This window comes from Vipera berus, assembly GCF_964194415.1.
Source record: "Vipera berus genome assembly, chromosome: 15".
Classification (NCBI taxonomy): Eukaryota; Metazoa; Chordata; class Lepidosauria; order Squamata; family Viperidae; genus Vipera; species Vipera berus.
This window is the reverse complement of record NC_138218.1, coordinates 8,952,124-8,971,188: the sequence shown is the minus strand read 5'-3', so window position 1 is coordinate 8,971,188 and position 19,065 is coordinate 8,952,124. Positions and strand designations below refer to the sequence as shown.

General features: G+C 45.9%; 2 protein-coding genes across 4 annotated transcripts; one reads left to right on the top strand and one right to left on the bottom strand.

Moving 5' to 3' along the window:
- Positions 1-203: 203 nt before the first annotated feature.
- On the bottom strand, positions 204-6,338 carry PRRT1B (proline rich transmembrane protein 1B). 2 transcript variants are annotated; one of them, XM_081339849.1, is made up of 4 exons: positions 4,018-6,338; positions 2,425-2,836; positions 1,915-2,055; positions 204-847 (listed from the first exon to the last, which is right to left on the bottom strand). In XM_081339849.1, exons 2-4 carry the CDS (start codon positions 2,782-2,784, stop codon positions 701-703), a joined length of 648 nt encoding a protein of 215 aa, XP_081195975.1. In that variant the 5' UTR covers positions 2,785-2,836; positions 4,018-6,338; the 3' UTR covers positions 204-700. The 2 variants fall into 2 exon arrangements, with proteins under 2 accessions (XP_081195975.1, XP_081195974.1); XM_081339848.1 differs by lacking the exon at positions 4,018-6,338 and having other exon boundaries at positions 2,425-3,644.
- A 344-nt stretch (positions 6,339-6,682) lies between these two features.
- UCK1 (uridine-cytidine kinase 1) lies at positions 6,683-14,338 on the top strand (the record flags this gene model as incomplete). 2 transcript variants are annotated; one of them, XM_081339845.1, is made up of 7 exons in its annotated part: positions 6,683-6,829; positions 8,639-8,798; positions 9,572-9,668; positions 10,749-10,891; positions 11,842-11,936; positions 12,634-12,682; positions 14,110-14,338. In XM_081339845.1, the coding sequence occupies 7 exons, from the start codon at positions 6,719-6,721 to the stop codon at positions 14,298-14,300; spliced, it is 846 nt and encodes a 281-aa protein (XP_081195971.1). In that variant the 3' UTR covers positions 14,301-14,338. The 2 variants fall into 2 exon arrangements, with proteins under 2 accessions (XP_081195971.1, XP_081195972.1); XM_081339846.1 differs by having other exon boundaries at positions 6,719-6,802.
- Positions 14,339-19,065: the final 4,727 nt, after the last annotated feature.

Below are 19,065 nucleotides of genomic sequence, written 5' to 3'. Positions count from 1 at the left end.
GTTAGCCTCGATAGGTCCATAGAATAGAATAGAATAGAATTATAGAAATAGAAAGAGCCTTGGTGGAGCAGTGGGCTAATGCCTCCTTAAAGTAACACCAGCTGCCTGCAATTAGTGCAGGTTCGAGTCCCACCAGGCTCAAGGTTGACTCAGCCTTCCATCCTTCCGAGGTAGGTAAAATGAGGACCCAGATTGTTGGGGGGCAATAAGCTGACTTTGTAAAAAATGCCACTTGGGGGGGGGGCGAAAGCCCTAATAAGCAGGCATATACATAGAACGAAGGCTATTGCTAAGCACATTGATTTGTGCTTCTTAGATTGTAAACCGCCCTGAGTCTTCGGAGAAGGGCGGGATATAAATGGGATTAAAAAAAACCAAATAGAATATGAAACGGATAGAGTAGAATAGAATTAGAATAGAACAGAAATAGAATATGAAATGGATAGAGTAGAATAGAATTAGAATAAAATAGAAATAGAATATGAAATGGATAGAGTAGAATAGAATTAGAATAGAAATAGAAAATGAAATGGATAGAGTAGAGTGGGGGGGAGTGTCTCATCACTTCTTTTAGGACAGTCGTTCCTTCTTGAAAGAAGCGTCATCATGAGAAACTGGTCCCCAAGCTGGCTGAAAATGGCGAAGCCTCCATACCACAACTTTGCAGGAAACCCTAAGAGTCCATCGCAACCCGCTTGGGTCATAGATACAGGGTCACCACCACGTAGACAATCCAGCTGATGGACACAAAGACGCCGAAGAAGAGGCTGAACAAGACGAGCGCGCGAGCCTTGCGGGAGGCCATCATGGCTTGGATGAGGTCACCGCGTTTCAGAGCGGCCCGGGTCTGTGTGAGGAAAGAAAACGGAGGATCTCGGATCAATGTCCACTTTAGCTGAGAAACAGGTGAGACATAATGGACCTCTGTTCGACTTCTTCCTGGGAAGCCGGGCCAAGCACAGGCACGTCCTTGATGGAGGACCACAACGGATCCCAGGCCTTTCTGTTGCTAAGCGAGGCAGTTGTTCAAGTAGCTTTGCCCCATTTTACGACCTTTTTTTTTTGCCACTCTGGTTATGCGAATCAATCACTGGAGTTACTAAGTGAGTAACCTTATTGTTAAAGTGAATCTGGCTTCTCCTTTTGACTTGTCAGAAAGTCACCAAAGGGGATCGCGTGACACGGCGACCGTTGTAAATATGAGCCAGTCGACAAGCATCCGAATTTTGATCCTTGTGGCCACAGGGATCAAAGTGTGAAACGTCACTTTTTTCCCCCCAGTACTGCGGTAAGTTCAGACAGTCGCTAAATGAAAGGTTATATTTTATTTATTTATTTATTTTAATTCCATTTATATCCCGCCCTTCTCCGAAGACTCAGGGCGGCTTACAAGCTTAGCAGTAGCCTTCATTCTATGTATATGCCTGCTTATGAGGGCTTTCACACACACCCCAAGCGGCATTATTACAAAGTCAGCTTAATTGCCCCCCAACAATCTGGGTCCTCATTTTACCTACCTCGGAAGGATGGAAGGCTGAGTCAACCTTGAGCCTGGTGGGACTACTTGTCAAGGACTACTTGTCTGAGATGGTATAAGTTCTCCTGCTTGAGCAGGGGGCTGGACTAGAAGACCTCCAAGGTCCCTTCCAGCTCCTATTCTACCTACATATACTGCTCAAAAAAAATAAAGGGAACACAAAATAAGACATCCTACTATTAAATACACTACATTGTGTTGTTTAAGTGTTCCCTTTATTTTTTTCGAGCAGTATATGTCTTTTACTTCTGTTACTGAGCTAACAACTTTGGTTTAGGTTCTGGGAGTTGAAGTCCCCCCCCCCATCTCAAAGCATGTGAGTTCAGGAATGTTCCTAAACCTCAGTTGTTGTTGTTTTTTGCCGTAGCAGTACACACCTCGTGGGAATACACAAGTGCTGTCAGTCCTGTGAACAAGCAGCAGAAAATGGTCACCAGCACGGATTCCACCATATAATCCTTGGGTGGCAGTCTCTGGTCACCAATTTGGGGGGTCTGTCCAGGCCAGGCACTCTGGTACTGAAAGAAAAGCCCAAAATTAACCATCTTGAACTGAGAAGCTCGCCCAATTTTTTTTTGTTCAATCAATATACATCCCATCTTTCTTCAGAGGTTCTGATGATGTTACCTAGTTGGGTCACGAAACGTCTGCAAGAAAACAACCAGATTTAGAGAGCACCAAAGACCCCACAGTCGTCGTCCTCCTCCTCCTCCTCCTCCCTGCAAACTCTGCTACCTAACTAGCATTGCTGAGGGTTACCTAGTTGGGTCACAAAACGTCTGCAAGAAAGCAGCCCAGCTCACAGCATCACCAAGGAGCCCACAGGTCACTCCTGAGCTGCAAATATTCTCACGTAATAATTGCATTTCCCCTCATTTGCAACTCACAATGGTGAAAGGATAAGGGCTGGATAACCCATCCGGCGGTTGGCTTAGGGCCTGGCGTGGAGATGTCGGCTGGTAAAAGATGTAACTCCGTGGCGGAATGTCAGCTTGGAATGGTGGATACAAGTGAATGTCTTTCGGATCCGGTGGCGCATATGGTGGAGGTTCTTCTACGAAGCCTGGATTGATGGTTCCCAAGTTCTGGAGATGATCTGATCCTGCTTGTTGATTGGGCTCGGATGGGTCCTTCTGCTCTCTTGTGAATGTGGCTGCATCTCCTGGAGAAGGCTGGGCCTCTCCTTCGCTTTCGACATCCCTCGGGTGACCTGGAGATGGGCTTGGAAGGGGTTCTTCTCCGTCCATGTTACGGTCCTCCACACTTGGTGCGTTGAATGGAGAGAAGTTTCCACGGGTCCTACAATGATGCAACAGCCCCCATAATATTGATCATCAAGTAACCTTTGGCTTCCCTTTCTTAGTAAGCTGGATCATTTGCAAATATAAACAAACGGAAGGAAGGAAGGAAGGAAGGAAGGAAGGAAAGAGGGGAGGAGGCAAGGAAAGAAAATGGGAAGGAAAGAAGGGAGGGAGGGAGGAGGGGAGGAAAAAAGGGAAGGAAGGAAAAGGGGAGGAAAAAAGGAAAGGAGGGGAGGAAGGAAGGAAAAGGGAGGAGGGGAGGAAAGAAAAAGGAATCGAAGGACGGGAGGAAAGAAAAGAGAAAGGAAAGGCAGAAGGAAAGAAAGAAATGTATTATATTTATTCAGGGCTGTTTTTCAGACTTATCAGCATCCCCGTAGTTCACGTGATCAGAATTTGGACCCTGGGCAACTGGTTCACATTTATGACGGTCGCAGCGTCCCGGGTGTGTGTGTGTTTCTGTGTGTGTGTGTGTGTGTGTGAGAGACGTGATCCCCTTTTTGCGACCTTCTCACAAGCGAAATCCAAACAGGGAAGGCAGTTTCACTTAACAGCCAGGCTGCTCACCTGCAGTGAACCACTTAACAACCCGGACCAATCCGACGTCTCATGTAGTGACAGAATTTTTTTTTTAAAATTCCATTTATATTTATATTTTATTTTTTTATTTTAATTCCATTTATATCCCGCCCTTCTCCGAAGACTCAGGGCGGCTTACAAGCTTAGCAGTAGCCTTCATTCTATGTATATGCCTGCTTATTAGGGCTTTCATACACCCCCCAAGCGGCATTATTACAAAGCCAGCTTAATTGCCCCCAACAATCTGGGTCCTCATTTTACCTACCTCGGAAGGATGGAAGGCTGAGTCAACCTTGAGCCTGGTGGGACTCGAACCTGCACTAATTGCAGGCAGCTGGTGTTACTTAAGGAGGCATTAGCCCACTGCTCCACCAAATTGTGGGCTCCATCGGGGCCATAAGCCGAACGGCGGCCCTTTGATTCGAACTGCACCTTGCTTCCGTTGCAGGTGGACTGCCTTGAGCCCTGGAGGTTCCACCATCAAGGCTCCTTTAGCATTTTGCACAGTTGGTCTTCAGAAAAAAAGGAGCATGTCACCCACCCCCGACACCCATCCTCAGCCAGAGCTTCTATTTACCGAAAGGAATTTGAGGCAGTTACCTGTCTTCTCCGCGGCCACTTCCTCCTTCAAAGATCTGGGCACCTCAGTGAGGTGGGGGCCCTGTCCTCCCTCTGCCTGCCCCATGCCATCTTCCTCACCCCGGCTTGAAAAATAATGGCGCCCCTGGGGCCACCTTTGACTCATCCGAGTCACCAAGATTCGTTTCCAGGGACTTATTAATCATTGACGGCTTGTTTGCAGAGGGACGTCTGTGTGTACCAAAAGCCAAGGATGTCGAAGGCCGCTCTGCGTGTGTGTGCGCGCACGTGCATTTGTGGTGTGTGCAATGAGAAGCTGTGCCAAGATCCAGACTCGGCTGGGCAGTGCCAGCATCTCCCCGCCCAGAAGGAGCCGAGTCAGGGCAAAGGGCAACTTCTACTGCCCTCCAGCTCTAATAAACTGGATTTATTTGGGGTTTGATTGCCAAGACCTTTGATCTGTCCATAAAGTTTGAGGAACTCTCAATTCCCCCAGGGTAGGTTGCCAAGGCGTAGCCACACAAACGCACAGCCAATTCTTCACAATCTGGGATTTGCTTCTGCCCCCCCCCCCCAAGTTTTACACAAATTTTGCTGCACCCCAAAAATCCCTTAAGTCAGCACGTTTTAAATTTAGGCTGTTTTTAAAAATTAGGGAAGACCCCCAAAGAGCCGTTCTTTTGTATATTTTAGTCTCCAGGCCTCTTAGTTGCAATTCTCTGATTTTTTTTTTTTTTTGCAAACTCTCAACATCTTTTTTGTGAGATGGTGACCAAAATTGGCTGCAGTATTCCAGGTGTGGCCTCACAAGGGTTTTATAAAGTGGTAATAATACTTTGCATGATCTTGATTCTATGCCTCTTGTTTATACAACCCAGGATTGTATTAGCTTTTTTGGCTGCTGCCACACACAGCTGGCTCATTCGTAGTCAAGTGATCATCCACTAGGACTCCAAGGTCCTAGAATAGAATAGAATAGAATAGAATAGAATAGAATAGAATAGAATAGAATAGAATAGAATAGAATAGAATAGAATAGAATAGAATAGAATAGAATAGAATAGAATAGAATAGAATAGAATAGAATAGAATATAGGAAACAAGATAGGATAGGATAGGGTAGGATAGAAATAGAAATTATAGAAATAGAATTAGAAATAGAATATGAAATGGATAGAATAGAATAGAATAGAATAGAATAGAATAGAATAGAATAGAATAGAATAGAATAGAATAGAATAGAATAGAATAGAACAGAATAGAACAGAATAGAACAGAATAGAAGATAGGAAACAATAGGATAGGATAGGATAGGATAGGATAGAAATAGAAATAGAAATCATAGAAATAGAATTAGGAATAGAAATAGAATATGAAATGGATAGAACAGAACAGAACATTTATTTATTTATTTATTTATTTTATTATATTTGTATACCGCCCTTCTCCCAAAGGACTCAGGGTGGTGAACAGGGCACATATAAAAATACAGAGTACAAAAATTAAAAAAGAATTAAATAGGAGCCCGAGCTAAAACGATAGAATAATATAAAAGACCCACAATAAAAACCCCAACACATCCCAGAATAGAAATAGAAATAGAAATAGAAATAGAATAGAATAGAATAGAATAGAATAGAATAGAATAGAATAGAATAGAATAGAATAGAATAGAATAGAATAGAATAGAATAGAAGATAGGAAACAGGATAGGATAGGATAGAAATAGAAATCATAGCAATAGAATTAGAAATAGAATATGAAATGAAATGAAATGAAATGAAATGAAATGAATAGAATAGAATAGAATAGAATAGAATAGAATAGAATAGAATAGAATAGAATAGAATAGTTGGTCAAGATCTTTTTGGATCCTGAGTTTGTCTTCCGGGGTGTTGGCTACTCCTGTCAGTTTGGTGTCATCGGCAGATTTGATGAGTTCCCCTTCAATTCCCTCGTCTAAGTCATTGATGAAGATATCGGAAGAGACCCAGGCCCAAGATGGAGCCTTGTGATGCCCCCACTGCTTACTGCTCTCCATTTAGATGCAGTGCCATGGAGGACGGACTACTCACTTAGTACTGTTTGCCAGCCAGCTACAGATCTAATCTGGTGGTCATTAAGAGGGGCAGTCGGATTTCCTGGAAACGGAGGAATTGGTGAATTAAGTCGGCTTTAAACCCAGACACAGGCCCTCTCTTGAAATGCAGATTTTTTTTTTCCAAAGTTTAAAGAAAAATAAAATAAAATAAAAACCGAAATATCGAGCTTGCCATCTTAAGCGTAGGCACGGCATCTTGTTTGCAGCTTGGCTTGACTTGTGTATCGCCAGGGTAAGCAACCTCGGCTCTTTTATGACTCATGGACTTCAACTCCCAGAATTCCCGAGTCAGCTGACTCGGGAATTCTGGGAGTTGAAGTCCACGAGTCATAAAAGAGCCGAGGTTGCCTACCCCTGGCCAAGGCGGATACTACGTAGCAACCGGGGGAAATAAGGATACATGTTCCGCTGAGGCTCCACCCCCTTTCCCGTCAAGCCCCGCCTCTTCCTCCCAGCCGGTCGTGTGTTCCGCCGCTCGCCTTCCCAGACCCGGAAGAACTCCGTTTCCCAGCGTGCCTCGCGCTCTAGCCGCTTCCGCGCGCCGGGGGTTTTCTCGCGCGGGGCTTGCCGGGAGCTGTAGTTTTCTCCCCAGCTCTGGGCTTTTTCGGCACTGCCGGACTCATGGCCACCGCGGGCGGCCACCCTTCCAGCTCCAGCCCGGCCGGAGAAGCGGAGCGGCCTCACCCGCGGCCCTTCCTGATCGGGGTGAGCGGGGGCACCGCCAGCGGCAAGGTAAAAGGGCAACGCTGCCACTCTTCCCCTTGCAAAATAATAATGATGATGATGATGATGATGATGATAATAAACCCCCCCTGCAAAAATCGGGCCCTGCAATGCATTGCCCCGGGGAGGGGGAGGGAGAGAGGAGGGGGGGTGGGAGATGAAATGAAATGAAAATGAAATTTGATATAACAACAGCGCTGGGAAGCCAAACTCCCCAAAAATGCATAAAAGGGGAGAAGCGGGACCCCCCCCCCGCTTTCCTTTGCATTGCAGCTTCGTCGGCTGCTTGCAAAAGTGCTTTTTTTTTTGCTTTGAAGTGGGGGGGGGGCTGGGGGAGGGGGAAAGATCCGAAATAAACGCCGGCGAGATGGATGATGCTCGATGCATTCCTAATATATATATATATATATATATATATATATATATATATATATATATATATATATATATATATATATATATATATATATATATATATATATATATATATATATATATAACTTATATTTAATAGCGCAGAAAAGCAAAAGGGGCGATTGAGCAAGACGCCTCTCTTCCAATATCCCTGTGGGGCGGGGGAGGGGGCTGTGGGGGTGGGTCTCGAAACTTGGCCCTTGGAGGACTTGTGGACTTCAACTCCCAGAATTCCTCAGCCAGGCAGGTGAATTCTGGGAGTTGAAGTCCACAAGTCATCCAAGGGCCAAGTTTCGAGACACCCCCCCCCCCCCCGGCGTGGGGTTTTCTGTTGGGGATGCAGGAAAAGCAGGAAGGGGGGGTGGGTGGGTGGGAAGGAGAGAAGATTTAAAATCCAGGATGGAAGCCCTGTTGCTTCAGGTCGGGCGCGGGGGTGTGTGTGTGTTTGGTTTGTTGTTTGTGTTGCAAGCTGTCAACAGCCCTGCCGTCTTTTTCCCAAAACAGGCTTGGGTGGGCTTGACACGTGTGGATGTCCAGGGTCTCCTGTTTGGGAACGACAGCTGCCAGCTTGTATTATCCTATATATGATGTGTCATCTCTAGCATCACTTATCGGTTTATAATTTTAGTTCCCTTCAGTTTAGGGGTGACATTTCTCGTTACTGACAAAACGAATTAAGGCTGGCTTCGTTTGGTCTTGGCGGCTAATATTGATCGATTGAATGAATGTATATCAATAAAAGAGAATATTTGTAGCTCAGGGCTGAACTGTGGGGTTCAACTAGGGAACATCATCAGTGCTAAAAGGGAGGGGGGGTTGAAGGGAGGAGGAGGAGGAGGACTGTGGGGTCCTCGGTGCTCTCTGAGCTGGGTGGTTTCCTTGCAGACGTTTCATGACCCAACTAGGGAACATCATCAGTGCTTGTGAGTGTGGCTTGCTCTCTGTTTACATACTATAGCTCAGAGTTGGGTTGTTTTCTTGCGGACGTTTCATGACCCAACAAGGGAACATCATCAGTGCTAGTAGGCAGTGGGGGTTATGGAGAGGAGGAGATGGGTCCTTGGTTGCTTCAGGTGAGGGTCATTGGGGGGGGCGGGGGGCTTGAGTGGGATATTTGTGGGTCAGTGCTGTCTCTGGCTGAGCAGCTGATTTGGCTTCTGAGGACCTCACAGGCTCTCTTGTCGGTCAGTGTTTTTGGGGATGGAATTGTTGGTGGAGTGCCTGCCTTCGATGGACTCATGAGGGTGGCGGCGTGGCCAATGATTTTAGTCTTGGGCCAAATCAAACTGGTGGGATTTTGGATTGTGACCTTTGAACCTGCATCTGTACTTCTGGCTTTGCTAACTTTCCACCTTGGTCGGTCGGTCCGTCCGTCTGTCTGTCTGTCCATCCCTTCCTCCAAAGTCAACAGTCTGCGAGAAGATCATGGAACTGCTGGGTCAAAATGAGGTGGATCATCGTCAACGCAAAGTCGTCATTCTCAGCCAAGATCGATTCTACAAGGTCCTCACTCCAGAACAGAAAGCCAGAGCCTTAAAGGGACAATATAACTTTGACCATCCAGGTATCTATTGGGCCACCTCGGTGGAGCTTGGAAGGCTGGGTGGGTGGGAGGGAGAACCCCAAACTAGGGTTCTGGAGGCCAGGGGTGACCTCCAACGCCAACAAATTTTGAGTAGTTCCATCTATGAGACCGAAAGATGGTCTCTGAATTTGCTGGTCTTCTTGCAGACATTTCATGACCCAACTAGATAACATCTTCAGGGTTAGAAGGGAGTGGGGTGTGTAGAGAAGGAGAAAGGGAATAGAAGGAAGAGGAGAGGGAGGAGCACCCACAACTTCTGGAGGCAAGGAGTTCCACTGGTTGATTGCTCTCTCTGTTGGGAAGTTTCTCCTTGGTTCTAGGTTGCTTCTCTCCTTGAGTAGTTTCCATCCGTTGCTTCTTGTCCTGCCTTCAGGCGCTTTGGAGAACAGGTTGACCCCTCTCTTCTTTAGGGCAGCGCCTGAGATATTGGGGCTGCTATCATGTCACCCCTAGTTCTTCTTTCCATTAAAGTAGACCTGCTCAATTCCTGCAAACGTTCTTCTTATTTTTAGCCTCCAGCCCCCTCATCGTCTTCGTCGCTCTTCTCTGCGCTCTTTCCAGAGTCTCAGCGTCTTTTTTTATTTTCATGGTGACCAAAATTGGATGCGATATTCCACGTGTGGCCTTAACCAAGGCCTTATAAAGCAGTAATAACACTTCACGTGATCTTTATTCCATCCCTCTAATCCGGAATATTCTGGAAGTCAACTGCTTCCTTCTGGCAAGTTTCTCAATCCTCTTATTTCCCATAGATGCTTTTGACAACGATTTGATGGAAATGACGCTGAAGAACATCATTGACGGCCAAGCGGTGGAGGTCCCGACGTACGATTTTGTGACCCATTCCAGGTCAGTGTCCATTCCCTGGATCTGGCAAGGCAGGCAAGTGTGGTGACCACATTTGTTTGGTTTTTTTCCCCCTTATATTTTTTGGGCTGTTTGGTTGTCTTTTCCCTTAACGGCCCCACGATTTATTTAGTGACTGCGGTAATAAAAAAATGGCCATAAGAACAAATCTGGCCACATAATTACTCTCTTAATGTCACTTAGCACTCAAAATTCCGATCTCCGTGGTGGTTATACGTTCCTGTATTATAAACAAATAAATCTGCCTAGCCTAATTTGTCAGAGGGCAGATTTGAAACTCTCACCCAGTTCCTCAAAACTTTACAGATTGTCCTCAGCTTAAAAGCTACCAAGGGGGCCCAAGATTTCTGTTGTTAAAGAGGACCGTGAACATTTTTACAACTTTCCTGGCTGCCTTTGTTAAGTGGATGACTGCAGCTGTAAGGTTAATAATACGGTTGTAAAGTGGAACTGGATATTGACTTTGCTTTGGTTTTTCAATGGGGAAATCAGATTAACTTAAACAGCCACATTACTAACTTTGGAGTCAACCTCTTCTCCAAAGCACCCGAAGGCAGGACAAGAAGCGACCGGATGGAAACTAACCAAGGAGAGAAGCAACCTGGAATTAAGGAGAAACTTCCTGATCCTGAGGACAATTAATCAGTGGAACAACCTGCCTCCAGAATCTGTGAATGCTCCAACTGTTTTCTACAAGAGACTGGACAGTCACTTGTCTGAAATGGTATAGGGTTTCCTGCCTGAGCAGGGGGTTGGACTAGATGACCTCCAAGGTCCCTTCCAACATCATCATCATCATCATTATTAATATTAACAATTGCAACAATTCACTTAACAAATGTGGCAACAAAGGACGTAATGCGGGGGGCAAAACTCACGTAACAAACGTCTCACTTAGAGCAGCAGAAATGTTGGCCCCGGGTTGTGATCCTAAGTCGAGAGCAACCTGTATTCCGGTGTGCGCAAACCAAGCTCCCATTTCGATGGCTGGCTTTCCTAGGGTGTGTTTATATTTTGCTGTGTGACTTGGATAGTTACTCTTGAACCGTTTCGTTGGCGCAGATTGCCCGAGACCACAATGGTTTACCCTGCCGACGTGCTGCTGTTTGAAGGGATCTTAGTCTTCTACAATCAAGTTATCCGAGGCATGTTTCACCTTCGCCTTTTTGTCGACACCGATTCAGATGTGAGATTGTCCAGGAGAGGTGAGACGTCGGTTTCGTTTCCTCGAGGGAAAGGACTCCGATTCAGAATAGAGCTGGAAGGGCCCTTGGAGGTCTTCTAGTCCAACCCCTTGCTTGTGTAGGAGACCCTAGGCCATTCCAGACAAATGACTGTCCAGTCTCTTCTTAAAAGCCTCCAGTGATGTTTCATCCGTAACTTCTGGTGGCAAGCAGTTCCACTGATCGATTGTTCTCACTGTTAGGAAATTTCTCCTTAGTTCTAGGTTGCTTCTCTCCTTTGCTTCTTGCCCTGCCTTCTGGTGCTTTGGAGAATAGGGTGACCCCCTCTTCTTTGGGGCAGCCCCTCAGTTATGAGAAGAATGCTGTCTGGTCAGTGTTCCAGTATTTGAGGGGCTGCCCCAAAGAAGAGGGAGTCAAACCATTCTCCAAAGCGCCTGAAGGCAGGACAAGAAGCAACGGATGGAAACTAACCAAAGAGAGAAGCAACCTAGAACTAAGGAGGAATTTCCTGACAGTGAGAACAATCAAACCAGTGGAACTCCTTGCCTCCAGAAGTTGTGGGTGCTCCATCACTGGAGGCTTTTAAGAAGAGACTGGACAGCCATTTGTCTGAAATGGTATAAGGTCTTCTGCTGGAGCAGGGGGTTGGACTAGAAGACCTCCAAGGTCCCTTCCAACTCTGCTATTCTGTTATCCCAATCCTCCATTCTGTCTTCAATGCTTAGAAAATCTTAGACAGTCATGAGGACCCAGATTGTTGGGGGCAATTAAGCTGACTTTGTAATAATGCCGCTTGGGGTGTGTGTGTGTGAAAGCCCTAACAAGCAGGCATATACATAGAATGAAGGCTACTGCTAAGCTTGTAAGCCGCCTTGAGTCTTCGGAGAAGGGTGGGATATAAATGGAATTAAAATAAATAAATAAATAAATGTTTTTAACTGGTTTTCCTTCTTTTGTTCCTTCCACGGCAGTTCTCCGCGATATGAAGCGAGGAAGGGATTTGGAACAGATTTTGACCCAATATACGACGTTTGTCAAGCCTGCCTTTGAAGAGTTCTGTTTGCCGGTACCAAAACTCTCTTTTTACAAATTATCCCAGATTTCCCAGATAAGTTGGTGGGGGCACTCACAGTTTCACTTGGCAACGGATCACTTAAGAATCAAGTTGCCTAAGCCAGGGGTAATCTTTACACACAGGTAGTTCTCAAAACCCGTTCATTTAGCATCTCTTCAAACATATAAAGAGTGACAGCCGGTCCTCGCACTTATGACCACTACAACATCCCCACGGTCACGTGCTCAAAATTTGGGTGTGTTTACGGTCACGCGATCGCCATTTTTCTGTCAGCCGTGAGCGTGTAGGTGGCTATCTGATTTTTTTTTCTTTTCCAAAGTAATAAAATAAAAGAATTGCGACTTTTTTCAGCCCGGCTTCCCACCAGCAAAGTTCAGTGGGAGAAGCCAGGTTTGCTTAAGGACGACATGACTCATTAACAACTGCAGTGATTTGCTTAACAGTTTTGGCCAAAAAAAGGGGGGGGTCATAAAATGGGGCGCCTCGCTTAACAACGGGAATTGTGGTCTCATTTTGTGATCATAACTCAAGGGCTATTGGTAGAAGTTGAAGTTTCTCGAGTGCCTGTTGGAAGAAATCTAAGCCTGTTTTCCTTCTGGCTAAGATCACTTCTGAACAGGCACTTGCTTAGGCTGGGTTGTTGTCGTTGCGGTCTTTTGAGAATTGTGACTTTTCTTCTCTTTTGCAGACCAAGAAGTATGCGGATGTCATTGTCCCTCGAGGCGTGGATAACATGGGTAAGAAACGCGCCTGTTTGAAAATTATAGAGAAACGGGGGAGGGGGATTATCCAATCCTGGGGTCTTCGAACTTGGCCCTTTGATGACTTGTGGACTTCAACTCCCAGAATTCCTCAGCCGGGCACGCCGGCTGAGGAATTCTGGGAGCTGAAGTCCGCAAGTCATCAAAGGGCCAAGTTTGAAGACCCCTGCTTGTAGACTTCAACTCCCAGAATTCCTCAGCCGGGCATGCCGGCTGAGGAATTCTGGGAGCTGAAGTCCGCAAGTCATCCAAGGGCCAAGTTTGAAGACCCCTGCTTGTAGACTTCAACTCCCAGAATTCCTCAGCCGGGCATGCCGGCTGAGGAATTCTGGGAGCTGAAGTCCGCAAGTCATCCAAGGGCCAAGTTTGAAGACCCAACTGAGTGAGATTCACGTTTGGCAGGCAAATTTGGCTCTAGGGGAGAAGCAGCATCCCATATTCCAAGAATAAAGGATAGACTATTCTTACTAAACACCGTTCTTTTTTCTCGGGACAGAGAAGAGAGAATGTCTGTTATCTTTTATTTATTTGACTTCCACCCGCCTTTCGTTCAGGAGCTCCTTAGTATTTCTCCCCATCCCAACAACCCTTTGAGGTTGGCCAGAGCTGGCTTTTCATGGCTCCAGAACGCTTTGTGGCCAGTTTCACCCACCAGACTATTTGGGTCTGAGATCCTCAGCTGAGTTGGGGCAGTTGAAAAGCCTCTGAGGGCAAGAGGGGACGACAGAGAAGGAGGTGGCGGGATGGAGTCACCAAAGCAGCAGGCGTGAGCTTAAATGGACTCCAGAAGATGGTAGAGGACAGGAAGGCCTGGAGGAACGTTGTCCGTGGGCTCGCGATGGGTCGGACACGACTTCGCAGCTAACAACAACAGTCAAGGCTATGGTCTTCCCAGTTGCAATGTATGGCAGTGAAAGTTGGACCGTAAGAAAGGCTGAGCGCCAAAGAATTGAGGCCTTTGAACTCTGGTGCTGGAGAAGACTCCTGCGAGTCCCTTGGACTGCAAGGCGATCAAACCGGTCGGTCCTAGAGGAGATCAACCCTGACTGCTCTTTAGAAGGCCAGATCCTGAAGCTAAAACTCAAATCCTTTGGCCACCTAATGAGAAGGAAGGACTCACTGGAGAAGAGCCTCATGCTGGGAAAGGTGGAGGGCAAGAGAAGAAGGGGATGACAGAGAGCGAGGTGGCTGGATGGAGTCACTGAAGCAGTAGCTGTGAGCTTAAATGGACTCCAGAAGATGGTAGAGGACAGGAAGGCCTGGAGGAACGTTGTCCATGGGGTCGCGATGGGTCGGACACGAGTTCACAGCTGACAACAACAAAGTGTGTGTGTGTGGGGAGGGTTTTACCACGGAGGAGGGTGCCGGCCTAAATTCTCAAATCTCCTCTCCTTCCTTTGCAGTAGCCATCAACCTGATCGTCCAGCACATCCAGGACATCCTCAGCGGGGACCTCTGCAAGTGGAACCGGGCGGGCGCCATGAATGGACACGGCCGTTCGTCCAAGAGGCCCTTCCCGGAGCAAGCCAACAGCCTCCCGCTCCTGGCGCCTGGAAAACGGTCCCACCTGGAATCCAGCAGTCGCCCCCACTGACGCTGGGAGGAGGATTGGAACTCTCCTCCCGTCCGGCTGGACTTTGCAAATGTCCAAGAGAACCTGAGCAAGCCGTGGTTTGTCCCGAGATCCCAGAATAAATCGTCTGGGTGAGATTTCCCTCCCGCCTCCTCTTCCTTCTCCCCTCAATGCCTTGCTTTCTTTTTTCCCTTCTCCTTCTCTCCTTAATTCTCTGCTTTCCTTCCTTCCTCATCTCTGCTTCCTTCCTTCTCTTTTCTTTATTCCTCCCTCCTTTCAATGATTCCTTTCTTCCCTCCCTCCTCTTGTTTTGTTTGTTTTTTCCTCCCTTAGTCTCTTTCCTTCCTTCCTTCCTTCCTTCCTTCCTTCCTTCCTTCCTTCCTTCCTTCCTTCCTTCCTTCCTTCTTCCCTTTCTTTTTCTTTCTTTCCTTCCTTTCCTTCTTCCCTTTCTTTTTTCTTTCTTTCCTTCTTTCTTTTTCTTCCCTTTCTTTTTTCTTTCCTTCCCTTTCTTTTTTCTTTCCTTCCCTTTCTTTTTCTTTCCTTCTTCCCTTTTTTCCTTCCCTTTTCTATCTTTCTTCCTTCCTTTCTTCCCTTTCTTTTTTCTTTCTTCCCTTCTTCCCTTTCTCTTTCTTTCTTCCTTTCCTCTTCCCTTTCTTTCCTCTTCCCTTCCTTCCTTCTCTTTTTTCTTTTTCCTCCTTCCTTCCATTTCTCTTTCTTTCTTTCTTTCTTTCTTTCTTTCTTTCTTTCTTTCTTTCTTTCTTTCTTTCTTTCTTTCTTTCTTTCTTTCTTTTTTCTTTTTTCCTTACCTTTCTTTTCTCTTTCTTTCTTCCTTCATTTTTTCTTCCCTTCTTTTTTCTTTCTTTCCTTCTTCCCTTTCTCTTTCTTTTTCTTCCCTTTCTTTTTTCTTTCTTCTTTCCTTTCTTTTCTCTTTCTTTCCTTCCTTCTCTTTCTTTTCTTTTTATTCCTTCCTTCCTTCCTTCCTTCCTCCCCTTTCCCTGGCTGTTCTGCAATTCCCTCCCCCCCCAAAAAAATCTGAGCTGCTTCAGACACTTCCTTTAATGCAGGAATTGGGAGCTGCCTGATACGTTTAGGTAGCTCGTCTCTTGAGACACACAGAGGATGGGAATTATTTAAAAACTGACTGAGTATGCTTACCTCTTTCAGCCAACTATTGTCCCTGTCTTGTGAACCCTGAATTTTTTCCCTATGAATTTGGGAACTGTTTTCTTTTTGCGGGAGAATTCAACTTCCCGTAGTTCTTTATATTAAGGACTAAAACGTATAGGACAACACAGGAAGCACTCTGTTCGAATCAGCTTTCAGCCTTTGTCCTAAAATCCTATTTTTTTTCCTCATTGACTTCTGCTAAATGTGTTCATTAATTTCTCCAGGTTCATATCCCCTCTTTTTACCAGATCTTTCTCAAATTAGAGAATATGTCGTTGAAAAACTAACGTGATCTTAATTTTTTGTTCATCTTCATCTACCTGGGTGGGATTATAAAAGTGTTTAATACCCCACATGTCTCCTTGATTTACTGCTTTTGTTTGACTTTGTTGAAGAATAAACAAAATTCAACAATTGTATTTCTAGCGTTTCGTATTATTTGTAAGATCTTTGTGTATCTCATCACACAGCCTTCGTTAACTGTAGAGATTCATAGAGGTTCTCAACTTAGCAACACACATTTTGGCCAAATATTTCTCTCAAACTGTACAACTGCAATAGCAATTTTAATCCCTTGATTTTCATAAACATCTGTTTTTAAAAAGTTGAATTTAATTTTCTAATTGAGGAATAAAAATATGTGGACTACCATGCTCCAGATAACCACAAGAGGGCAGCAGACTGGTTTTTTCATATTCTGCCATATACTGGTACTGGTTATTATTTAAGACACAGCAAGATCTTTGGAACATAGCATTACATACATTCCCTTGGGGAGCGATGTCATTGGAATGCAGCATTAGGTCATCCTTGGCATGGTGCCAAGTGGAAAACCCTGGAAATAAAAGGTGATGTCACCCTCTTTAGGGGCGATGTCATTGGAATGAAGCATTACGTCATCCTTGGCACGGTGCCAAGGGGAAAACATTGGAAATAAAAGGTGATTTCGCCCTCTTTAGGGGCGATGTCATTGGAATGCGGCATTACGTCGTCCTTGCCATGGTGCCAAGTGGAAAACCCTGGAAATAAAAGGTGATTTCACCCTCTTTAGGGGCGATGTCATTGGAATGAGGCATTACGTCATCCTTGCCATGGTGCCAAGTGGAAAACCCTGGAAACAAAAGGTGATTTCACCCTCTTTAGGGGCGATGTCATTGGAATGAGGCATTACGTCATCCTTGGCACGGTGCCAAGGGGAAAGCCTGGAAATAAAAGGTGATGTCGCCCTCTTTAGGGGCGATGTCATTGCAATAAGGCATTACGTCATCCTTGGCACAGTGCTAAGGGGAAAATATTGGAAATAAAAGGTGATGTCGCCCTCTTTAGGGGCGATGTCATTGGAATGCGGCATTACGTCATCCTTGCCATGGAGCCAAGTGGAAAACCCTGGAAATAAAAGGTGATTTCACCCTCTTTAGGGGCGATGTCATTGGAATGAGGCATTACGTCGTCCTTGCCATGGTGCCAAGTGGAAAACCCTGGAAATAAAAGGTGATTTCACGCTCTTTAGGGGCGATGTCATTGGAATAAGGCATTACGTCATCCTTGGCATGGTGCCAAGTGGAAAACCCTGGAAATAAAAGGTGATTTCACCCTCTTTAGGGGCGATGTCATTGGAATAAGGCATTACGTCGTCCTTGGCATGGTGCCAAGGGGAAAACCCTGGAAATAAAAGGTGATTTCACCCTCTTTAGGGGCGATGTCATTGAAATAAGGCATTACGTCGTCCTTGCCATGGTGCCAAGTGGAAAACCCTGGAAATAAAAGGTGATTTCACCCTCTTTAGGGGCGATGTCATTGGAATGAGGCATTACGTCATCCTTGGCACGGTGCCAAGGGGAAAATATTGGAAATAAAAGGTGATTTCGCCCTCTTTAGGGGCGATGTCATTGAAATGAGGCATTACGTCGTCCTTGCCATGGTGCCAAGTGGAAAACCCTGGAAATAAAAGGTGATTTCACCCTCTTTAGGGGCGATGTCATTGGAATAAGGCATTACGTCATCCTTGGCATGGTGCCAAGTGGAAAACCCTGGAAATAAAAGGTGATTTCACCCTCTTTAGGGGCGATGTCATTGGAATAAGGCATTACGTCGTCCTTGGCACGGTGCCAAGGGGAAAATATTGGAAATAAAAGGTGATGTCGCCCACTTTATGGGCGATGTCATTGGAATGAGGCATTACCTCGTCCTTGGCACGGTGCCAAGGGGAAAATATTGGAAATAAAAGGTGATGTCGCCCACTTTATGGGCGATGTCATTGGAATAAGGCATTACGTCGTCCTTGGCACGGTGCCAAGGGGAAAATATTGGAAATAAAAGGTGATGTCGCCCACTTTATGGGCGATGTCATTGGAATGAGGCATTACCTCGTCCTTGGCACGGTGCCAAGGGGAAAATATTGGAAATAAAAGGTGATTTCACTCTCTTTAGGGGCGATGTCATTGAAATGAGGCATTACGTCGTCCTTGGCACGGTGCCAAGTGGAAAACCCTGGAAATAAAAGGTGATTTCGCCCTCTTTAAGGGCGATGTCATTGGAATGAGGCATTACGTCATCCTTGGCATGGTGCCAAGTGGAAAACCCTGGAAATAAAAGGTGATTTTGCCCTCTTTAGGGGCGATGTCATTGGAATGAGGCATTACGTCATCCTTGCCATGGTGCCAAGTGGAAAACCCAGGAAATAAAAGGTGATGTCGCCCTCTTTAGGGGCAATATCATTGGAATGAGGCATTATGTCATCGTTGGCACCGTGCCAAGGTGAAAATATTGGAAATAAAAGGTGATGTCGCCCACTTTATGGGCGATGTCATTGGAATAAGGCATTACGTTGTCCTTGGCACGGTGCCAAGGGGAAAATATTGGAAATAAAAGGTGATGTCGCCCTCTTTAGGGGCAATGTCATTGGAATGAGGCATTATGTCATCGTTGGCACGGTGCCAAGGTGAAAATATTGGAAATAAAAGGTGATGTCGCCCTCTTTAGAGACGATGTCATTGGAACAAGGCATTACGTCGTGCTTGGCACGGTGCCAAGGGGAAAACCTGGATATAAAAGGTGATGTCGCTCTCTTTAGGGGTGATGTCATTGGAATAAGGCATTACGTCGTCCTTGGCATAGTGCCAAGTGAAAAACCCTGGAAATAAAAGGTGATGTCACCCTCTTTAGGGGCGATGTCATTGGAATAAGGCATTACGTCGTCCTTGGCACGGTGCCAAGGGGAAAATATTGGAAATAAAAGGTGATGTCGCCCACTTTATGGGCGATGTCATTGGAATAAGGCATTACGTCGTCCTTGGCACGGTGCCAAGGGGAAAATATTGGAAATAAAAGGTGATGTCGCCCTCTTTAGGGGCGATGTCATTGGAATATGGCATTACGTCGTCCTTGGCACAGTGCCAAGGGGAAAATATTGGAAATAAAAGGTGATGTCGCCCTCTTTAGGGGCGATGTCATTGGAATAAGGCATTACGTCGTCCTTGGCATAGTGCCAAGGGGAAAACCAAGAAATAAAAGGTGATGTCGGTCTCTTTAGGGGCGATGTCATTGAAATAAGGCATTATGTCATCTTTGGCACGGTGCCAAGGGGAAAACCAGGAAATAAAAGGTGATGTCGCTCTCT